The sequence below is a fragment of the Pongo abelii genome, chromosome 5, assembly GCF_028885655.2.
Source record: "Pongo abelii isolate AG06213 chromosome 5, NHGRI_mPonAbe1-v2.0_pri, whole genome shotgun sequence".
In the NCBI taxonomy this organism is placed as follows: Eukaryota; Metazoa; Chordata; class Mammalia; order Primates; family Hominidae; genus Pongo; species Pongo abelii.
The window spans coordinates 9,608,074-9,629,058 of record NC_071990.2 but is presented as its reverse complement, the minus strand read 5'-3'; the positions used below and the strand labels follow the sequence as shown (position 1 = coordinate 9,629,058).

The window sequence follows — 20,985 nt, the reverse complement described above, 5'->3', positions numbered from 1 at the left end:
TAGCGGGGCTGCTACCCTTCGACTTCTCGTCAACACTCAATTATTACTTTTTCCTCATTTGTCTTCATTTTCATTTTAATCTGAGTTATATCTCAATTACACTGTTATGTCAGGATAAGATGTCAGACCCACACTGTATTTGACAGATGTCCACATTTTGCTAGAAAAAACAAAATTAAACTTGATCCCACAAGAAAGTCTGAGTGGTAGAGTGTGTTCTACACAAAATAAATTTATCGACCTCCTGTTTAAAATCATATACACTGTGTATATTTTTCTCTTTCTACTGTTTTCAACATATCTGATATTGTTAGTGGTTTGGGTTGCATTTCTAAATTTGGACTCCTTACTGCCAAACACCTATTTATCTAATATATACAATTCAAACTATGGTTTTAGGAAGGAAACAAAGAAGAGATCAAGCTATGTCCTTTGTTTCTTGATTTCAATGTCTGAGCTGCTTATAGATGCCGCTAGAATCAGAATGTGATTCTTTTCACTGAACTGTGTTTTCCATTGCAATGGTGACTACACAATGAAAAACTAATTTTGTGGTTCAAAAGTACTTTCTTTGACCAGTTAGTGACCTCTCAGCTTCGTATAATAAGCAATTCTTTAAAAGTGGCATATGCCTTCCTAGGAATCTGACATATTCTCTTGTTTGATCCTCATAATAATTTGAAGTGGTAGACAATATAATCTCTTGTTTTTATAGAAGGCATTTGAGGCCCAGAGACTAGATAATTTATGAAATATCACAAAACTGTAGATAGAAGAGCAAAAATTTAAGCTGGAATCTCTGCTGTCAGCCTGTACATAGCCCTACCTTCCTTCGTCCTTCAGTGTGGGCAGCCTTATGTGTCTGGGAGGCTCCTGATGGCATGCTTCTGGCTAAGCTGTGAAGTTCTTTTTCTTTTTTTTTCTTATACTGTTCTGTTTACACATTATCACACAGCTCATCAATGTAATTGTTTTCAAAGCTAACTGCTTTTGCATTATTTTTCCAATTATTAATAAAACTCCCATTATGCATAAAGTATTTAGCTATTTTCACTTATGAAGTGCTTTGTAAACATTCTAACTAATTAGGCCAGGCAAATACCAGCAAGGTAAATGTTCTCCTTCTTTCTAACAGATTAGCTGCAAAGCTAAGTCACTTCCCGAAGCCAGAAGGTAAGCTGCGATAATAACTGTGACAAAAGTCATCCATTTCTGCTTCCCGCTTTGCTATTGTTGTTAAGTCAGGGACAATTGTTGTCCTTAGTTTTCATACATCTTAATTATCATAAAGCACTGCCCCTATATTTATTCGTCTTTGACTCTAAGAAAATTTCTCTTGGAAAAATAAGTGCATTCAAATATTGCACCCAGTATTTACTAGAGAATGTTAAGGAAAATGTTATTTTCAAATGGCAAAATTAACGTTCTAAAACAGACACATACAACACACATTGAATTTCAAAAAATATATTTGCGAAAAGGCAAACAGACTTTGGCATCCTTTGCTTCAAGTGGTGAAGTTTGCTTTCAATTTTCTTTTTACACTGTGTGATAATTTTCATCATTCCCTGCCCCCTCCAAAGCCTCTCTCTCCCATTCAGAGACTGTCACTGGAAATAACAGCCTAAAGAGTTTGGAGTCTCTTTGGATTCCTTCAACATACTTCAATCGCTGTTTTCTCATTAGAACATTTATACTTTTGTGCCTCAGTGGGAATGATCAATTATTTCAATGTCAGTAGTGGTAATATTACCCCTAAGATTTAGCAATTTTCAAAGATCTTTTAACTTAATTAGAGGCATTTGTTGTAAATTGAATTAAACCTGTTAAAAGTACAATGTGTTATATTAAAAATATAATAGCCATGTTGACCAAGGAGACACAATTTTAAGGGGAAATGTCCAGTTTAAAAATGTCAACATCAAAATAAAGTTGTGAAGTTTTTCTTTTCATCAAGTTTTCTAAAAGTTGAAAGAACAGATAACAATTTTATCCAGAACATTTTGGCAAATATATATGTACAGTTACCTATGTAAAAAGATACACATTTCACAGAAATACTTGAAATGAAGACAAAAACAATAAAAGATTGGAACATTTTAATAATTTTGTTAAAAATGAAACTGATGTCACTTATAATTAATATGTTAATATTATCTAATATCAACACACGATTATAGTATTGTCATAACTTATTTTTGATTAATGCTCCTTCTTTCCAAATAAGTGCTTCCTTATCTTGACGTATTTTACCTCATTTTCTTTTAAACATGGTGTCACAATGAACTTGCCCAAAGAGGGTCATACAAGCCGCATCACATAATGATATCCTGTTGTACCTTTCTTCAGAAGCCATTTAGAAAATCCCAATGGTGGCTTTCAAATTTCTTAGGTACCAAACACGTACATTGGCATGGGCTGTATGAATATTGAAATGGTAAATTATAGGAATAGGCAGAAGCAGATCATAGTTTTAACTGAAGCCATTTAGAAACCCACTTATTCTAAAAATGTATTCATTCAGTACATGTTCATTTTCAAGCACCTGCAATGCAGGAGGCATGGTGCTAGCACCTGGGAACATAGCAGTGAGCAAGACAGACAGTTCCTGCCTTCACAGAGCAGAGTCACTACCTCATGAACATCAGTTTGCATTTTAACTGAGTTCTGGGTGTATGTGAGTGGGTTGTATACCTCCTTCCTGCCATCCCTACCAACCCCCATGTAGTTAAACACGGCATGAGTTGTCGAAATGCACAGGTTTTGGCATCAGACGAAAATCACGTTTACATCTAGGTTCTGGTCTTGATCTGTCTCTTAATAGCTGAATGATCTATAGCAAGTAAATTTAACTTTCTTAGTTGTTTCCTCATCTGCAAAATGAGTACAGTGCCACATGTCCTCCAAACTGTCCCTGTAAATTAGATATATTTAGGAAAAGCTCCCAGTACATAGTGTATTCAATGCATAATAGCTGCTAATATTACATCAGTAGTATTGTCTATGTCAAATACTCTCTCTCAACTTAAAAACTCTTATTCATAAACTTTTTCGGGGAAGTGAGTGGAGGTGCGTTCTTTCCTGATTAAGTGGGTTTTCAGCCATCAGGCAGCATATGGAAAAAGAATCGCTTCAATGGGTGCTGGAGTGTCAGTTGCTCCAGCAATATAGTAAATTCCATCAGAAGAGAAAATGTGTATCGTACTAGTAACCAACAGTTTTATAATTTTTTAAGTTTCAGGTAATTTTCACACCATTCTGATTGCTTCTTGTTATCATGCATATGGCTTCAAATTGTATTTCCAGTCCTGACATCTCTTAAACTCCACTTCCATAAGGAAAACTGACAATTGGGAAAATTCTCTGGGATATTCCACTGCCATTTTCTATAAGAAGGTCAATATGAGCTTATCTTTTTCCTCATCTTCTCCACTCCCTGACCAATGATGTTTTTCTAATATGTCCTCTATTCAGTCACCATTGGGTAAGCTACCAGAACCAGAAACTTTGGAACCCTTTCTGAATCTTTTCTTTCAGCTCTCATATTCAGTCTCCACATCCTGTCTATAGTAGTCAGACTTCTCTGGAGTACACTCCCTTATCTCTGTTCTACCACCACTTGAATTCTCTTTTCTTCAAAAGCACTGCTGTTCATGTTTGGGACTGTTAGGGATTAAATTGTGTTCCCTGCCCCACCCCCACAAAGAAAAAAATATATATATATATATGTTGAAGTCCTAACCCACATTATCTCAGAATGTGACCTTATCTGGAAATAGAGTCATTGCGAATGTAAGTTAAGATGAGGCCATACTGGAGTAGGGTGGGCCCTTTATCCAATATGGTTGGTGCTCTTATGTGTGGGGACACAGACATACAGACGAAGACAGCCATGTGAAGACTGAAGCAGAAACTAGTGGTATGCTGCTATAAGCCAAGGAGTGCTGGGGGCTACCAGAAGCTGGAGGAAGCAAGGAAGAATCCTCTCCAAGAAGCTTTGAAGGGACCATCGCCCTACCAGCACTTTTACTTAAGACTTCTAGCCTCCAGAACTGTGAGAGAATAAATTTCCATTGTTTGAAGCCACTCATGTTGTGGTTATAGCAGCCCTAAGAAACTAACACGGGGACAAAAGAGTTCTTCCTTGTCTGAGACTTCTATTCTCATTTCAGGAAACTTAGTGTCTTAGCCAACTTTCATGTTACTGTGACAACAAGGAACACCCACAACCACATGTCTGAAGACTCCAGAGTTCCGCCCCTGGTTGGGCATTACTGATAAATCATTGATGTAGGTCACCATCCTTTCTGTCCTTTAGTATGGACCCTCCCAAACCTTTATTTATTCTGCAGCCAGAGCAATGTTTCAAAAATACAAGCATAATATTCCTCCCCATCCCCAAGGGAAGAAAAATTCAGTCTGCTGATGGTGTTGGGACAATGTCCAAACTCCTTTATATGGCATAAACTGGCCAGGTCTCTTCCCAGTAGTTCATACCTACCTCTCCAGCTTCACATTCTGGAACCATCTTCTCCTACTTGGACTTTCACCAGCCAGTTCCATTTGTTTTCAGTTTTAGAGACAGAACTTTTTCTTCTGAAAGCTGCATAGTGTTGGAATGCCTTCCCAGTTTTCCTACCCATTTGTCTAATTCCTCTTTACCTTATAAAGCTCATAAGAGAAGTCTTCTCTGGCTAAGTTGGAGATAGGTCTATTCTATATGTTTTTTCGTAGTATTTAGTACAACACTAAAGCACTTATCACTGGATTTTAGCTCTGTGTTTTATTTTTCTACACTCATCTGTCTCTACAAATGGATGAAAAATTCTGTGGGTGAGTGGGGGTGTTATTCGATGGTGGGAATCGAATGGTGGGAATCCAGAGCTCATCTATATTAGCAGTCTATTGCTGCTGGAACAAATGACTACCAACTTGTGACTTAAAGCAACACCCGTTTGTTATTTTACAATTCTGGAGGTCAGAGGTCTGCAATGTGTCTCACTGGGCTAAAGTCAAGGTGTCAGCAGGACTGCCTTCTTTCTGGAGGCTCCAGAGGATGCTCAGTTTCCTTGCCTTTTCCAGCCTCTAGAGTCTGTCTTCAGGCCTTGGATCATCTCCATGTTCAAAGACAACCAATTTGCACCATCCTTCTCACACTACCCTTTTTCTGGCTCTTTCCTGTGTTTTCACTCTGTCTCTTCTGCTTCCTTCTTCCATTTTTTTTTTTAAAGAACCTTTGTGATTACATTGGGCTTGGCTAAATATTCCACAATACTTTTCATATTTTAAGCCCAGCAGTTAGCAACTTTAACTCCATCTGCTACTTAATTTCCCTTTGCCATATAATTTCACATAATCACAGATTCCAGGAATTAAGGCATAGACTATTTGGGGGCCATTATTCTGCCAACTGCAGTATCATAAAGCCTGATATTCATTTATTAATAATCTGTTGAATAAGTTATACCCAATTCAACCGGCTTCTACAAAGGAAGAAATGCTTTCTTTACCTGGGTTCTAGATAAAGATGCTCACTTTCAATCAGCCTAGAGTTTCTTGGTCATTGGGTTTCTTGCTAAAGTGATTCAGTAGCTGACTGATGAAGAGTCCTCACGAAAAAGCAGGTGGCACTAGTTTAAAAATTCTTTGTTACCAGTAAATGTTACTTAGGCAAGTGACTTAACGTATTTAGGCTTTAGTTCAGCCTCTGGAGAAGGGAATGCTGAGAGAATATAATAAGGCTTTCTCCAACAGTGACATGATATGATGGATGCATGTTTCTTTGATATCTTCATGATAATGACTCCCTGAAAAGGTGACTATTAAGTCTTAGAAAGCCTCAGAAGTCACTGAGGATATCCATGCTTAAAAACTTGCTGATGAGTGGGATATGGTAGAAAAGAAATTAATAAGTACCTAAATAAAATAATTACTTATAGATGATTATAATGAAAAAAGCACCTTAATGTATGTTTGATTATGCCAAAAGAAAGGAATATGGAAATTTTTAGTGCCATCTATTGGTAGTGATTTTTAAATAAGAATTATTATGCATAATTGATGAGTGGTGGCTCTTTGTTTTATCCAAATTCCTAATTCCTAAGGATTCTTGTTAACTATAGAAGAGAGTAGTTTAAGAATGCATTCTCTTTTTTATGCATTCTCTTTTATTTTTTCCAAAGTAATTTTGGTCTTTTTTTATTATGATTACATGGATGGATCATAGAAATCTTGTTTGATTTCAGGTCTTTATTAGGACTGAGCATGGAAGGTGGATATATGTGTGTCATTTAAAATGTGGCTAAAGTTCAGAGAAATAGTTTTCATTTAATAGCTGAATACTGGATGACCTTACCATTCTTCTCACCCTCTGGCAGCTCACCCCGTGAGAAATAGAGGAGATGTCCGCGTGAACTGAGAAGTAGCTGCTGGCCTCAATGTGATTTTGCAGTGATCTGTGTGCTCTATGGCTTCCTTCATAACCAACAAATCAATTCCCACTATACGTATTACACACCCCAGTGGCAGAGGCCATTTATTATCCTTTTGATGGTCATACTCTTTGTACATAACCAAGAAAGATTACAGAGGAAGGAAAAGAACAGTTGCAATATGGATGAAGATATTCCACAATGGCACTGCATTTTATCATGTGCCTTGCATGTCTATAAGGATACAAAAGATGTTCTCTTTCAAGACAATTTTGAAACATGGAAGCAAAATTCTTTTTAATGAAAAATATTTCAAGAATGATAAGTGAAGAGAAAGTTGTAGAGATAATTCTACAACAATTCTAAATTATATACATTTAGGTTTCAAGGGCAAATTTGAAATGATTAAAAGACTGTCATATTTTGTTTCTGTATGGGCATTGTTAATAACACTATACTTGACTAGTTTTGCTCAATTAATTAGCTTTTGATATAGCTTTTTATTTGGCATCATTCAGTATCAACTGATTGTTTCGTTAATTTCTAATTTGCAGTATATAAATTTCTAAACTCTCAATGATTGATTCAGGGGCTTTCCTGATTCTTTGAATCCACATGTATCTAATAATAGTTACCATTATTAGATAAATCAAAAAACAAATCCTGACTTGTAGTGACTAGGTATAAAATAATTGAATATTTTGAATTAGAGCTAAGTGGTTCCTAATGAAATTTTAGTGTTATTTGCCCTAAATCAAAAGTCTGGTAAAAAAAAAAAAAAAAAAAAAAAAAAAAAGCACATATATGTGAATGTGAGTAGGAAACATTTTATTAGTAAAACTAATAGTGAAAGAATCACTTTATAGTAGATTATGTGCATACACCACTTAAACTGCTTAGTCATTTATGTCAATGGATATGAAAAGAACAGTGGAAATTTCCAAAGGTCAAAGAAGCTACTGTCTTTTCTGTTTTGCATCATTTGAGGCTTTCCAGGTTGTTGTTTTTTTTCTCAAACAACACAATGCCAAATCTGCATTTGATTTTCCCTTCCCTTTGAAAAGGCAAAACAATGACAGAGTAATTAACTGAGGAGGAGATCATGTACAGGGTATTTTGCTTTAGCAGTGTGGAAAGTTCTGCATTTCATTTCACATGATGGTAAATGGAGTGAGGTATTCTGAAATCCCTTCTATAAGAGAGTTAGCCCCTGACTACATTACTGTATATAAACCAAACCTTCTTGGGGTCTGTTTCCTGTTTAACTGTTCTTCATTTGTGTAATTGAAAAGAATGCTCAATGCAAAGACTGCATCTTGCTTTCCATTAGGTGAGGGTCTACACCTTCATGGAGAAACACACAGAAGAACAACAAAAAGGAATTGTCAATATCAGGTTTGGTGCCTCACTAGTTCTGTGCAGACCAAAAGGCTGTAGTCATGGTCTGGAACACTAAGAGGGAATAGTAGATTTATTTGTTGTTTTTTCTTTCTTTCTTTTTTCCCCACTGTTGTTTTCATGATTTATCTTCTCTTCCCATGTTATGTCATCACATTTGATAATCTTCAGAGAGCAATGAGTTTTTGTATGTAACATCTTTTGAATATGTCCATGAATTCCATTTCTGTGCTGTCCCGAGCACTGCTCTGACTTGCTGTGGTTTGTCATTAAGTCACTGAACTGCTTAGTCTGTTACTAGTTTCTCCTTTGGTAACATGTTTATTATTAGGACTATTTTTCATTGAGGAATGTACTATCTCACTCTGGAAAATCTTTCTAGAATAAAATTAGGCATACTAATCCAGGAATTTACAGTCTAGTTATTATAAAGATCAATTACTGGTTTAATAAAACACATGGTATATACCCATGTGATTTACTGTTTTAATTAAATAAATATTTGCATATCCATATATATATTTAAAAATAAAAGGCATCATATCATCATCTAGACAGGTTTTCTACATTTCTTGGGCTCAGTGGAAGCCCAGACTAGTTCAAAGTAGGACTGGGAAATATTAGAAGAGGAGAAAGAAAGAGAAGCAACAGAGTATGTGTTCATTGTTTTGTGTATGTACCACAGTGATAATGTGGTTCAAATTGTTTTATATCTGTTAACCTACTCATCATGCTGACCCTGAGATGTGGGTGCTATTACAAACTTCTTTTTCCATGTGAGGAAACTAAGGCATAGAGAATAATTATATCCAGGCTGTCAGCTCCCAGAGATTTTAGTCACAACACTGTGGTAACTCTACTGTATACTACCTCCACAAATTATTTGGACTGAGTAGAAAATGCTTTCTGATTGTTCAGTTATCTTCAGATGGCCTCTTCATCTTTTCTCTTGCAAAAACTATAATTTTAGAAACTTTGACATCTCTTGTCCTTAATGCCAAATATAGAGAAGAGATCAGAGCTGAATCAGAATACTTTGTATGAGATCCTTTTATATTTTATTTCAACCAAAAATATCAGTATTTTATTATGGAATGAAAAAGTTCTTAAGTTTTGAATTTGTATTCATAGATTTTTAGTGGCATACTGATAATTTCAATTTTTAAAATGAAAATTGATCTTTAACAAGTCACATGCAAATAATTTAATCTTCATGTAGAGAGATCATTGTGGGTAAGTGAGATAAGCAGGAATATATTTTAGATTTTAAAGATAAAAAATAAATTTACCATTTACAATAATTTACTTTCATGTTTATTTTAAAAAACTGTTCAATTATGGTAAAATCCGCATAACATAAAACTTACCGTCTTAGCCATTTGTAAGTTACAGTTCAGTGGTAAGTATATTCCTGTTGTTGTGCAACAAATCTGAGTTTTTTTATCTTGAAAAACTGAAATTCTATTTTAGCTTTTAATACTACTAGCAACTTCTCATTTCCCCTCTCCTCCACACCTGCCAACTACCATTCTACTTTCTGTTTGTATGATTTTGACTATTTCAGATACCTCCTCGTGTAAGTGGAATCATAAGTATGTGTTCTTTTGTGACTGGCTTATCTTTCTTAGCACAATGTCCTCAAGGTTCATCCATGTAGCATCCATGTTGTAGAATTTCCTTCTTTGTTAAAGCTGAATAATATCTCATTGTATGTATATATATATATACCACATTTAGTTTATCCATTCATTGACCAATGGACATTTATATTGTTTCCACATCTTGGCTATTGTGAATAATGCTGTTATAATCATTGGTACACAAATATCACTTCTGGACCCTGCTTTCAATTCTTTTGGACATATATCCAAAGGTGGAATTGCTGAATCATATAGTAATTCTATTTTTAATTTTTTTGAGGACATACCATACTTTTTTCCATGGTGGTTGAACCATTTTACTTTCCCGCCAATAGTACACAAAGGTTTTAATTTCTTCACATCCTTCCAAACACTTACTGCGTGTGTGTGTGTGTGTGTGTGTGTGTGTGTATTTATAGTAGGCATCTTAACAGATGTGAGGTGGCATTTCATTGTGGTTTTGATTTGCATTTCCCTAATTCATGTTTCTTTATGTTCTCCTGTAATGTGAACCATCCACTATAGCTAAAAGGAACATAAATAGTTTTGAGTCCTAAGTATTTATTTAGGAATAATTTTGTTCAGTTTTCCTTTCACAGTGTTTCATTGTTATTCTCAAAATATCTTACTTTTGGTTGTGCTTTAAGCCCAGATTTTATCTACTGTTTCTTTGTTTGTAGCTGTTCTTCAGTTGCTGATAGTAGATCTGGAGACATCTTCAAGCATCTCCATTTTGTGCTGGTATCAGTGTCTTCAGAACTTCAGTTATCTCAATGGCAAAGCCAGGGCTTCTGGTACATTACACTGCTGATGGTTTCTCTCTGGTTCCTGAGGCTCTACCTGCATTACTTGGGCCAGTGGCTTTTCCTCCAGGCCATTTCAACTCCTGTTACAAAGTGAGTGCTTTCCTCTGAAAGTCAAAGGAATGTATTTTCATCTTAATAGGACAAATGAAACTACAAAACACCTCTCCCATCCATTTACCGTACAACCTAAAATGCAGAGATTATTTGAAAAGACAAAAATGTCTTTATCTAAGAGCAAAAACTTCTATTATAGTTATAGTCTCACCTTATGGGCCTGTATATATAAGTACATAACTGGTACATCAATATTTATTTTAAATTTAGCAGATTCAAATATGTTCTAATATCTGAGCAAGTTCCAAAAAGGAATTTAGCAACAATGTTTTATTCTATTTTGATTTTATCATAGTGACTTAGGCTGAAGGTATTTTAGAAGTAATGTAAGTGTGATTTATCACCTATTCACAGAGAAGCAAAGATTGCTTCTTCTGCAAAATGATTGAATTCAAACAATTACCAAACTCAAGCCCAGGCAGCTTTCTGGGCCATTATCCTCTGGAAAAAGATGACACTTTAAAGGTTATCTCTTTATAAACATGATTCCAAAGACACTGTAGCTAGACACACAGATAGATATCAATACAAGTAAAATTCATTTTCTCAAATGTAGATGGTACAGATAAAAATAAAGTTGTGTGTATGTTTTCAATTAGGAAGATTACAAAGAACTTTAAGACTTTATGAAAAAGAATATATATGTATATATTTATACATACATATATAGTTATTGATATTCTTTGAAAATTAAATCATAAAGGTCTGAATATATTATGGAATATGCAAATATGTGTATAATAAACTGTATTTTCAAGGGGGAATTTTTATCTGGGTAGTCTGTTTGTTCCTCCTTTCTTTCCTTCTCTTTTCTTTTTTTAAGGTTTCCAAAGCAAAAAGAACAAATATGATATGCTTGGCCTAGTTGTTTTTTGCTTTCCACTCTTATTCTTCGATAGAAAAGGAAGCCCTATCTTTATTAGTTGTTAATAAAATGAGACTGCAAAACGTATGTGGACAGCCCAGTTGAACCAATTTCTTAAGCAACTGAGGACCTAAGATACAAAGGATATTTTTCTGGCTATTGTCTCAGTCTGCAGGCTTGAGTCATACAGTAGCCAAAGCAATAACAACACCAACAATGAGCGTGTCTTCCGCTCTTGCTGTGGGTCAGATACTATGCTAAGATATATACGTAAATGGCCAGGCGTGGTGGCTTACGCCTGTAATCCCAGCACTTTGGGAGGCCGAGGCGGGTGGATCACAAGGTCACGAGATCGAGACCATCCTGGCTAACACGGTGAAATCCCGTCTCTCCTAAAAATAAAAAAAAAGAATTAGCCTGGTGTGGTGGCGAACACCTGTAGTCCCAGCTACTTGGGAGGCTGAGGCAGGACAATAGCATGAACCCGGAAGGCAGAGCTTGCAGTGAGCCGAGATTGCGCCACTGCACTCCAGCCTGGGCGACAGAGTGAGACTCCATTTCAAAAAAAAAAGAAGTGTATGTACATTACTTTATTTGATATTCACGTATGAACAAAGCATAAAACTTTATTTGAAGCACAAGTCAAGGAGTGGATAAAACAAACAACTCCTTTTAGTAGATGGCAGATAAATAGAATGCACAAGCAGGATTAACTATGAAACAGCTTTACATAGGCTGAAATTCAGGGGAGGGAAATCTTCAAGTGAAATAAAGTCTCACTGCACAGAAAGACAGTGGCAAAGCTTGGGTCGAGGATACTTGAATGACTGGGTTCAGATTGGATCTAACCCTTGGGTTAGGTCCTTCAACTGTGTCTAGTTGACTCTTTCAGAACAACAAAGGAGTATGATATTTTGGTTGTTAGTGGTGATAGTGTCATTTTTGTTGTATCTGGGAATCTAGTTACAAGAATCATGATTAAAATTAATCCATTATGCTAAAACTCTAAAGGATTATTAGATTTACATCTAGTTCACATTTCTGTTAAAGATTGACACAGTAGAAAGTTCACTGGTATGTTTTGCATTTTAAATAGCCTGCTAAAATGTACCGTGTGAACTGCAGAAATGCTCTTAGTCTTTAGAATGATCTGTTCAGTGGCTCAAATTGACATACTTTCTATGGTGGCACAGAACACTTACAACAACAATAAACATGATAGAGTTTACCTTTTCCTGGAAAGCAACATGTTGAGGGGCTGGGAAAAGATGAAAACTTCTAACAATAAATTTGGGGGTACTACTAAGTGTTGAATTTTATGTATTTAAGAAAAAGAAAACAAAACACAGAGTTCTTTAAATTGGTTTGCACACTTGGCATTTGGTGCAGTTCCTCTCGTTTTCCCCTATATGATTGCCTTGTTTTCCCACAGATTCCATTTTTCCCTTCACACCGTTGAGCTTTGCTACCCAACTTCCTCACTTCACATTGGAGAAGAGCTTCCTGTGGTTGTGGTGGGGCCTTTAATGCTGAATGCAATCCTACCTCTTTTGGTTTTGATCAGATGGGGCTGTCAGCTACTGTTTGCCTCCTGTCCTGATGTCTTGTCAAAGTTAATCATTACCATGGAACTATGGACAATTCTAGACCCACTGGCAGTGTTTATAGTGGATACTCTCCTGGGGGTAAGTCAAATGAAATAATCAGGATATGAGTCCTTGACATAGAATTTAGCTTTAGTGGATGAATCATTTGACATGGAAAGTTTCAATCATAATGAACAATCAGTATGCATCTTAAATCGAAGTTAAGTTTCTTCTGATAAAAAAGTCATGGATGTCTAATATAATCAATTTAAGTGTAATTTTAACTCTCATAAATAAACACTTGAAAAATAAGCCAGAAGTCATGTTGAAGATCAAATCCAAGCTAGCTGTCACATTTTTAACCTTATTACAAAGAAGCTTTATTTTGTTATATTCTTTTGGTAACTTCTTTTAGGTAACTTTTTTAATATTAAGGATTTTCATAGGCAAATTTTGCAAAAAGGTAATTGCGCAGTAGTTCCTTTAATTGGTTAGGTTACTTATTGACTATGATGTAATACTCTTCTGCAAGAAATACAGTCAAGAATGTAAGCTTTTCAAACATTTCTAAGTAATAAATGTATTTTAAAAATTACCACATAGGCATTTATTTAGACTTTTGTGGTGATATTGAAGTGACATGGTGCATTTTCACCTTAAAATATATATTTCTAGGATTTCATAATTATGAATGAAGTATTAAGATACATAATGACATGTAAATAATGGCAATAACGATTCTAATATTTGAAGAGTGCTCTTGTATTTTTCAAGCATCTTCGCACAATGTCTTTGATTATATATTTATGACAATCCTGTAAGTTGATGGGGTAAGTATTCTTCTCACTTTACAGCTAGGAGAAACCAGATACAGAATTACATGACTTATCTGAGGCCATATAGCCAGTTCACACTGCACCCAGGACTGGGACCCAGATTTCTGAATTCTGAGGATGATGTTTCTTCCATCATGTTAAAATCTCTACTTCAAGCTTTCAGTGAATATATTGCTTTGTGAAATCAAATGTATGCTATCCCTGATGACAATTTTTTGATTACCCCAAAATATTTAATTTACCAATGAATTTGGGGGCTATAATTTGAGGCAAAAATGATGTGGCTCTTAATGTAAATTTATTACCATATCCAAATCTTCTCGTTGCTTTGAATTTGCAAGGCATGGGGTTTCCTAGAGAGTGTTACTGAAACATACTGATTCTCAAACCTTATTTTGTATCAGAATCTACTGTAGGCTATGGTAAAAACAGATTGCTGGGCCCCATCCTCAGAGTTCCTCCTCTAGTGGGTCTGAAGTAGAGCTCAAGAATTTGCATTTCTAACAAATTTAGAGATGACAGTGATGTTGTTGGTCAGGGAACACAGTTTGAGAACCACTGACATTATAGCTGCATAGGAAAGCTCTGATGAGCCGACTAAGAAGATCTAGGAATAGCAACATACGTTGGAAGAGGCAAGCTCCTGCATAGGGAGGGTTCAATGGGGCATCCTTTCCTAGGCAAGGCTAGGCAAGGCTCAATGGGGGATCCTTTCCTATCCTGCCTATTAGCCATGGCCCCTGACCTGCAATTTAGCAACTTTATCCAAGCTGCATTTAAATTTCCAAATGCTTTAGATTAGATCATCAAAGCAAAATTAAAGATACTGGCAAACAGTGGAATAATTCAAGCCAAGAAACACTTTACCTTGGAGTCATCACATTTTTAAGCAATTTCAATAGGCGAAAGAAGAGAGATCTGAATTTTAACTAAATTTCTATACTGTAGACCTGGCCATAAAATATCACTCCAAGCAAGAGAGCAGATAGATACTATAAATTAATCAATATGATCAAATATTTATTTATAAAATTATCTTGATTTATGAAATAATGTTCCACATTTGGTATATTTTTTCTTTTAACAAGAAAAAGGAAAGTTTCATAACTGGAATGTATGTGTTTGGATTATATTCACTGTACCAAGCAAATCATAGAGATGGGTGTTTTGATGGTCTCTACTTGTTAACTGTGTTTGAAATTGATTCTTTTTTTAATAACGTGCTTTTAGAACATTTGCATCCATGAAGGTATCTCCCACCTTGGGTGCTATAGTAGACAGCTAAGGTCAGCAGAGCCTGTCACCATTTTTCGCTCTCACAGGCCATAGCATGCTATAGCAGTGTTTCTCAAACTAATGTGCTTTCAAGTTCCCAGGGGATCTTATTAAAATGCACATTCCTGTTCTCACTTATATGTGGGAGCTAAATAATGAGTACAAATGAACATAGAGAGTAGAATAATAGACATCAGAGACTTAAAAAGGTGGGAGGATGGAGGATGGAAGGGGCGTGAGGGATGAGAAATTGGCGTGAGGGATGAGAAATTACCTAATGGTTGCAGTGTACACTAGTTGGGTGACGGTTACATGAAAAGTCCCAGACTTCACCACTACACAACATATTTGTGTAATAAATCTGCACTTATAGTCTCTAAATCTATAAAAATAAAAATAAATTTAAAAAATGCACGTTCTGAGTTAGCAGGTACAGCCTAGGATTCTTCATTTCTGATAGACTCCTAGATGGTGCCAACGATGCTAGTTCCATGGACCACACTGTGAGTAACAAGGTGCTACACACTTTGCTGAGAAGGCCTTTCCTTTCATTTTCCTGCTTGCTAGGCTGGGCTTTCGCTCACTGAGGATAGCTGGGCTGCTCTTCATAAGACTGGAGTTCTCGAAGATTTAAGTGCACTAATGTCTTTGTAGATTTCATGTGAGAATTCTGACTGCTTATTCCTGAGTGGAAATGACCTCTGCCAGAAATGCCCAGAACCTGCCAACAAGTGTGATTGTTGACTCTAACCATGTAGACCATTTAACATTATTAAAATGAACTAAACCAGTGTACCTCAAGCCCACTGGTGTATCTAGTTTCTAGTCCCACTGTTAGGGATTAGCGAAAGAATCATGTGCCGAGGAAAGCTCCTCAGTACTTGAAGGGCAGACCACTGTGTGAAGCCTCCATGCCTTGTAGCACCTTGACAACATGACAGAAGAGGGAGCCTTTTGAGTTAGAAGTGGCTGTGTTTCCTACCCCATCTCTAAATTTTTTTCACCCTGCTGATTAGCACCCTGCTGATTCTCAGTGAACTGAGCTGCAGCCAGCTGGATAACATCTACATTCCTACCTCTCTCATTCTCCAGGATAATAAGGTGACTGTGGCATAGAGGATTGATGAGCAGGAGATGTAGAGAAAAATGCTGTCTGCATTCTGGGAGGACCACCTTGCAATTTCTCCCAGAGGCCTGATGTGCATATTGAGTAGACAGGGTGCTGGGGCTGAGCCTACAGCAACATCACATGTGAAGACATTTGGGGAGGATGAACAGCTGTCCCTATGGTCCTCTGAGATCTCCTCAGAAGGATGTCTTCAGCTCTCTTTGAAGGACTTTTCTTGTTTCAGTTAGTTCCCTCAGGCAGATAAATAGAAGACCAGTCCACTGTATCCAAGGCAGCTGACAAAATGAGCAGAACTTAATTTACTCTGGACCTCTGATGTAATCTATAGGAAAGTAACCTCCAGCATGGCCATCTCAGAACAATTTCAGAGGTCTGCAACCTGATAAAGGCTGACTTGGGTTCCAGTAGATCTGTAGAGCACCCTTCTTTCTCTCCACTTGAAAAAAAAAAGGCTAAATTGTTTTCCAAATGTGCACAAGTTATTGGGCAGTTTGAATCCATCATGTTTTATTGCAGATGACATCTAATTTTGCTGTCTTTTAAAAACCTCTAAAGCTGTCTCTAATCCACAGATAGACAGCATTAGAACCCTCTGGGAATCTGTAAAAATGCACCTGGACATGGCCACCTTTTGATTGGAAACATACTAACATATTCTCCAGGTGACTTGACAGCATGCTGAAGTTTCAGAAGTATTGATTTAAATCTATGGTTCTCAAAGTGTGGTCCTCGGACCAACAGCATTAACATCACCCGAGAACTTAATAGAAATGCAGAATCTTAGGCTCTGCACCAAATTTACTGAGCTAGAAATGTTGGGAAGTGGCCCATCGATATGTATATTAACAAGCCTTCCAGGTGATTCTGATGTTCATTAATTCTTGAAAACTACTCTTCCACATGGGATTGCAGTTATCATGGGTTGAATGTCACTTGGGAGTCTCAGGTTGCCTGAGTTCATACCTCCAGATCCTTCAGCACTTCTTTTTAGCAGACAAAGCTGAGTATCTTCTGGGTTTGATCCAGGTCACCCAGCTCAGAGAGATGCTACCTAATTTTACTGATATTTTCTGTCCTAAATTCATTTCATTTATGGAGATCTAAAAGGAGATGTGGCAGATGAATTGGTTTGAGGCTGAAGTGCTGAGTGGCTGTTGATGTAATTCTTTCCTAGTCCTTCAGTTTGTGGGCTCAGGGGTTGGCAATGCATTGATGATACTATGCTCAACAATTTCATTAAGTGGATAAATGATTTCTCTGCCTGAGCCCTAATCTGGATAAAAAGTAGAGGAAAGATTTGCTACTGAATGTTTTAGTCCATTAGCACATATTTATTGACTATATACTCTTTACGTAGGATTTTAAAAGATGCCGAATAAATATGGCATAATTTCTGCCCTCAGTATAAATAGGGAGATAAGAATAAAACACGTAAGCAAAGATGAAAGATAGAATGCAAACACAGTCATTCAGCAAATGATTCTTGAGACTCCAAGACTTAATCCCTTTTGTGCTGCTATAATAAAATACCTGAGACTGGTTAATTTATAATGAACAGGAATTATTGGCTCATGGTTATGGAGTCTGAGAAGTCTGAATTTGAGGAACTGACATCCTGCAAGTGTTGGAGGCCGCACAAATGTTTCTTATGATTAGGCATAATTGAAGCCTGTCAGTAACAATATGAACCTGTGATCACTTAAGCAGCTGACCAGTCATTACCTCCTCCTCCTTGCTCTTGTTATCCAATGAATACAAAGGGTTGTAGAAGCTCGGGGCTGTCTTTGCTCACTAGAAGCAAGGAGCTCTCTTCTTCCCCATGCTAGCCTTTCCTTAAAATAGTTTCTTTTGTTTTTTGTTATCATTTCTATGTTTGTCTCTTCGTTCAGTCTTGTAATGACGGTCTCAAGCAGTAACAATAGTAACTGCTGTAATGACGGTCTCAAGTAGTAACCGTGGCAGTCAGCCACATGCACGGGCCTTCTTGCTGTGTCATCCCGTGGCAGCAGAGCAAAGAGAGGATGAGAGATGGTAAGAATTCAAACTTGCAGCCTCAAGCCCTTTTATAATTGGCATTAATCCATTCATGAGGGTGGACCCTTCATGACCTAAACATCTCCCATTAGGCTCTGCCTCCAAACACTGTTGCACTGGGATTAAGTTTCCAACACATGCTTTTGGGAGACCCATTCAAACCACAAACACTCCATTAGAAGCGAGCATGGAGTAGCAGAAAGACCACAGGCGTGGAGTCAGAGAGAGCTGGCCTCTGGTCCCAGCTCTGCTATTTGTCACCTATATGATGTTGGTTCGGCCAGTTTACCTCTTTGGACTTCAGTGTCCTCATACGCATCATGAGAAAATAGTAATACCTACAAATACAAAATACCTACCTTACTCTTTTTATAGTGTTGTTGGGAAGATCAAATAAGAGACTAACTGGGAATAAACCTTGAAACATATATATAATTATATATGTAATATATATATTTAACATAAAAGGAATAAAGATGAGAGTATTAGCATGAAATGATGATGCTGTGCTCTGTGAATGACACAAGATGTAACAGCCATTGCCCCAATGGTCCAGGCTAGAACTTACAATCTAGTTGGAGAATCAAAATACACACACATACACACACACACACAGATGTAGTATGGGCAGTGTGTGATGAATGCCATTTGGGAGGCACCTGGCTCATTCTCTTATATCCTTAGGTCTTTTCTTAGAGGCCATCTTTTTAGTGACACCTATTCTGACGGCAATATTTAGTGATACACTTCTATCCTTCCTATACCTTTTCTGGTTTATATTTTTCTTTATAATACCATCCTGTGATATATCATATTCAGTAAATTACTTATTTTAATCTTGCATATGTGCTTACTGTCATTCACCTACCCCCTTCTCACCTAAATGTAAGCTCCAAGAGGGTAGAGATTTTGTCTAGTTTTATTCACTCTTTTATCTTCAGTTCCTAATGACACATAATGGGCATTCAATACATGTGGGTCAAAGAAAATAATTAGAATATATTGGTTAGATTATGTGATTGTCATCAAATATATATATCTTTTTTTGTCTCATTAATGAATCTCAAGTCTATTTCATTACCTTTAAGAAACAGTAGAAAGGTATGATGTGGAATAGGAGAGACACATGATGAATTTACAATCTACTGCCAAAAGTCCTGGCAGCAGACACACACTTTTGCAAGGTCAACTGGTTAACAAGTACAGAGTATAGAAATAAAAGTTTTGAGATGGTGCTCAAAGAAGCAGTAGTTGAGAGTTGGAACATCTCAATTCTACTCACTGCCCAATCACTAAAGTATATTTTGGTAGAGGGAAAATACACATGAATCTGCTTAGGCTTCTGTTTTCATCTACACGTAAGTGATTTGGATAAGCCTTTTTAAAAAGTGCCTTTCAACCTATATTTATCATCAGTTTAATCATCGGTTTAAAGACTAAAGAAATTCTTCCTTCTCTATTGCATTGGAGAAAAGCTACCTTACTTAACATTTATACTGCATATTACTTCCACTTGATATCAAGAGACTTATAATTAAAGAACATCCATATTTTATAAAACTCAAAGGTCAAAGATGTCATATGATGATACTGTAGGTCCTTACAAATGTATATACTTTTAAAAACCCCATCGTATTTTTTTTTTATTTCTAATCCAATGTAGAATACATCTTTCCTTGTCTAAAATAAGGACTTATGGTTAAATTAACCTAATGTAAACTTGGTTTTCAAACTCACATTAAGTAGCCTGACAACTTTTTTATAAGTTTCTAAAATAAGCCATCTCTTTTATGCATAGCACAAATTAAATTCCTATCAAATCTGGAAAGGACTTTTTTCACCATCATATTTAATTTCTTCATATCTTGTGCTCATTAAATTCAGAAGTTAATAGTATATAAATAAAACATGGCTTTTACTTTATGAATTGCATGTCAAGTGTGTGCATGTAAAGGCTTAGAGGGAAGATGAGAAAAACCTGGTAAAGCAAGCATGCAAAACCCAGCCTTTTTTCTTTTCCTTTGTGTACCTGAAGAGCTGGCAATCTTCAGTACCTAGAAGATTTAATTCTAAAACAAATTGTAGGGTCACATAGTCTTTGTATATTTACATTCACCTAACTTGATGATCAGTGTTCCCATTCTGAGTTTTTCAAATCTGAATTTGCTTTTGTCAGTGGCTTACAGATAATGAGGAGACTCCTGTGGCGGATGCCGCGAAGCTCTACTGGATGTTTGTAAGAACCATGCAGCCAGGCATTCTTGGCGTGGTGATCACAGTGCTGCTTTACATCCTCCTGTTCATCATTTCTTCTTTGATTTTATATTTATATTGTCTCAGGTAAGGTGCTTCAATGACTTTTTTCTTCAGTGTGTTCAGCCTCCAGTCTTCTTATTACACCTTTAGGCTGTGAGGACATGGTTAAAGAAGAGAAGTTAGAACCATCTCTGCATTGCTAAGGTAAACATTTATTTGGTTACCTGTAACCCTTGTCCTGAAGACCAGCCAGGAAATTATTCGACTTTAGGAAAATATTTTCCCCATAATAGAGAGAGCTAATTTTGCTGTGAATTATTAAACTTGCTTCTCCAAACCAGAGACCAGTAGCAAACAAAGAGTAATCTCTTGATATCTAATGACATTCTGAGAAATTTCCTGAAAAGTTTGTCTTAAATCCTCTTTTTCTTTTCCTTCCAACCTGCTTCTTCCCACACTTTCCACCTCTGTTAAAGTCACCAACAGAAAAATTATTCTTCAGCTTTGATCCTGAATATCATGGATTTGGCTTGCCAGGTCATCAATTTAGCAAACAATGTATGTTTGTGATGAAAGAAAAGAGAAGGAATAAATACAAGGTAGTATAAAAAGTAC

General features: G+C 36.5%; 1 protein-coding gene across 1 annotated transcript in view; it reads left to right on the top strand.

The window, feature by feature from the left end:
* The window catches only part of LOC100447304 (uncharacterized), a 257,321-nt gene extending 236,863 nt beyond the window's left edge, over positions 1-20,458 (top strand). The window contains 3 exon segments of the mRNA XM_054557073.2: positions 10,150-10,365; positions 12,687-12,939; positions 20,291-20,458. Of these exon segments, the coding sequence (XP_054413048.2) occupies positions 10,150-10,365; positions 12,687-12,939; positions 20,291-20,458 (637 nt within the window).
* The last annotated feature ends 527 nt before the right edge of the window (positions 20,459-20,985 follow it).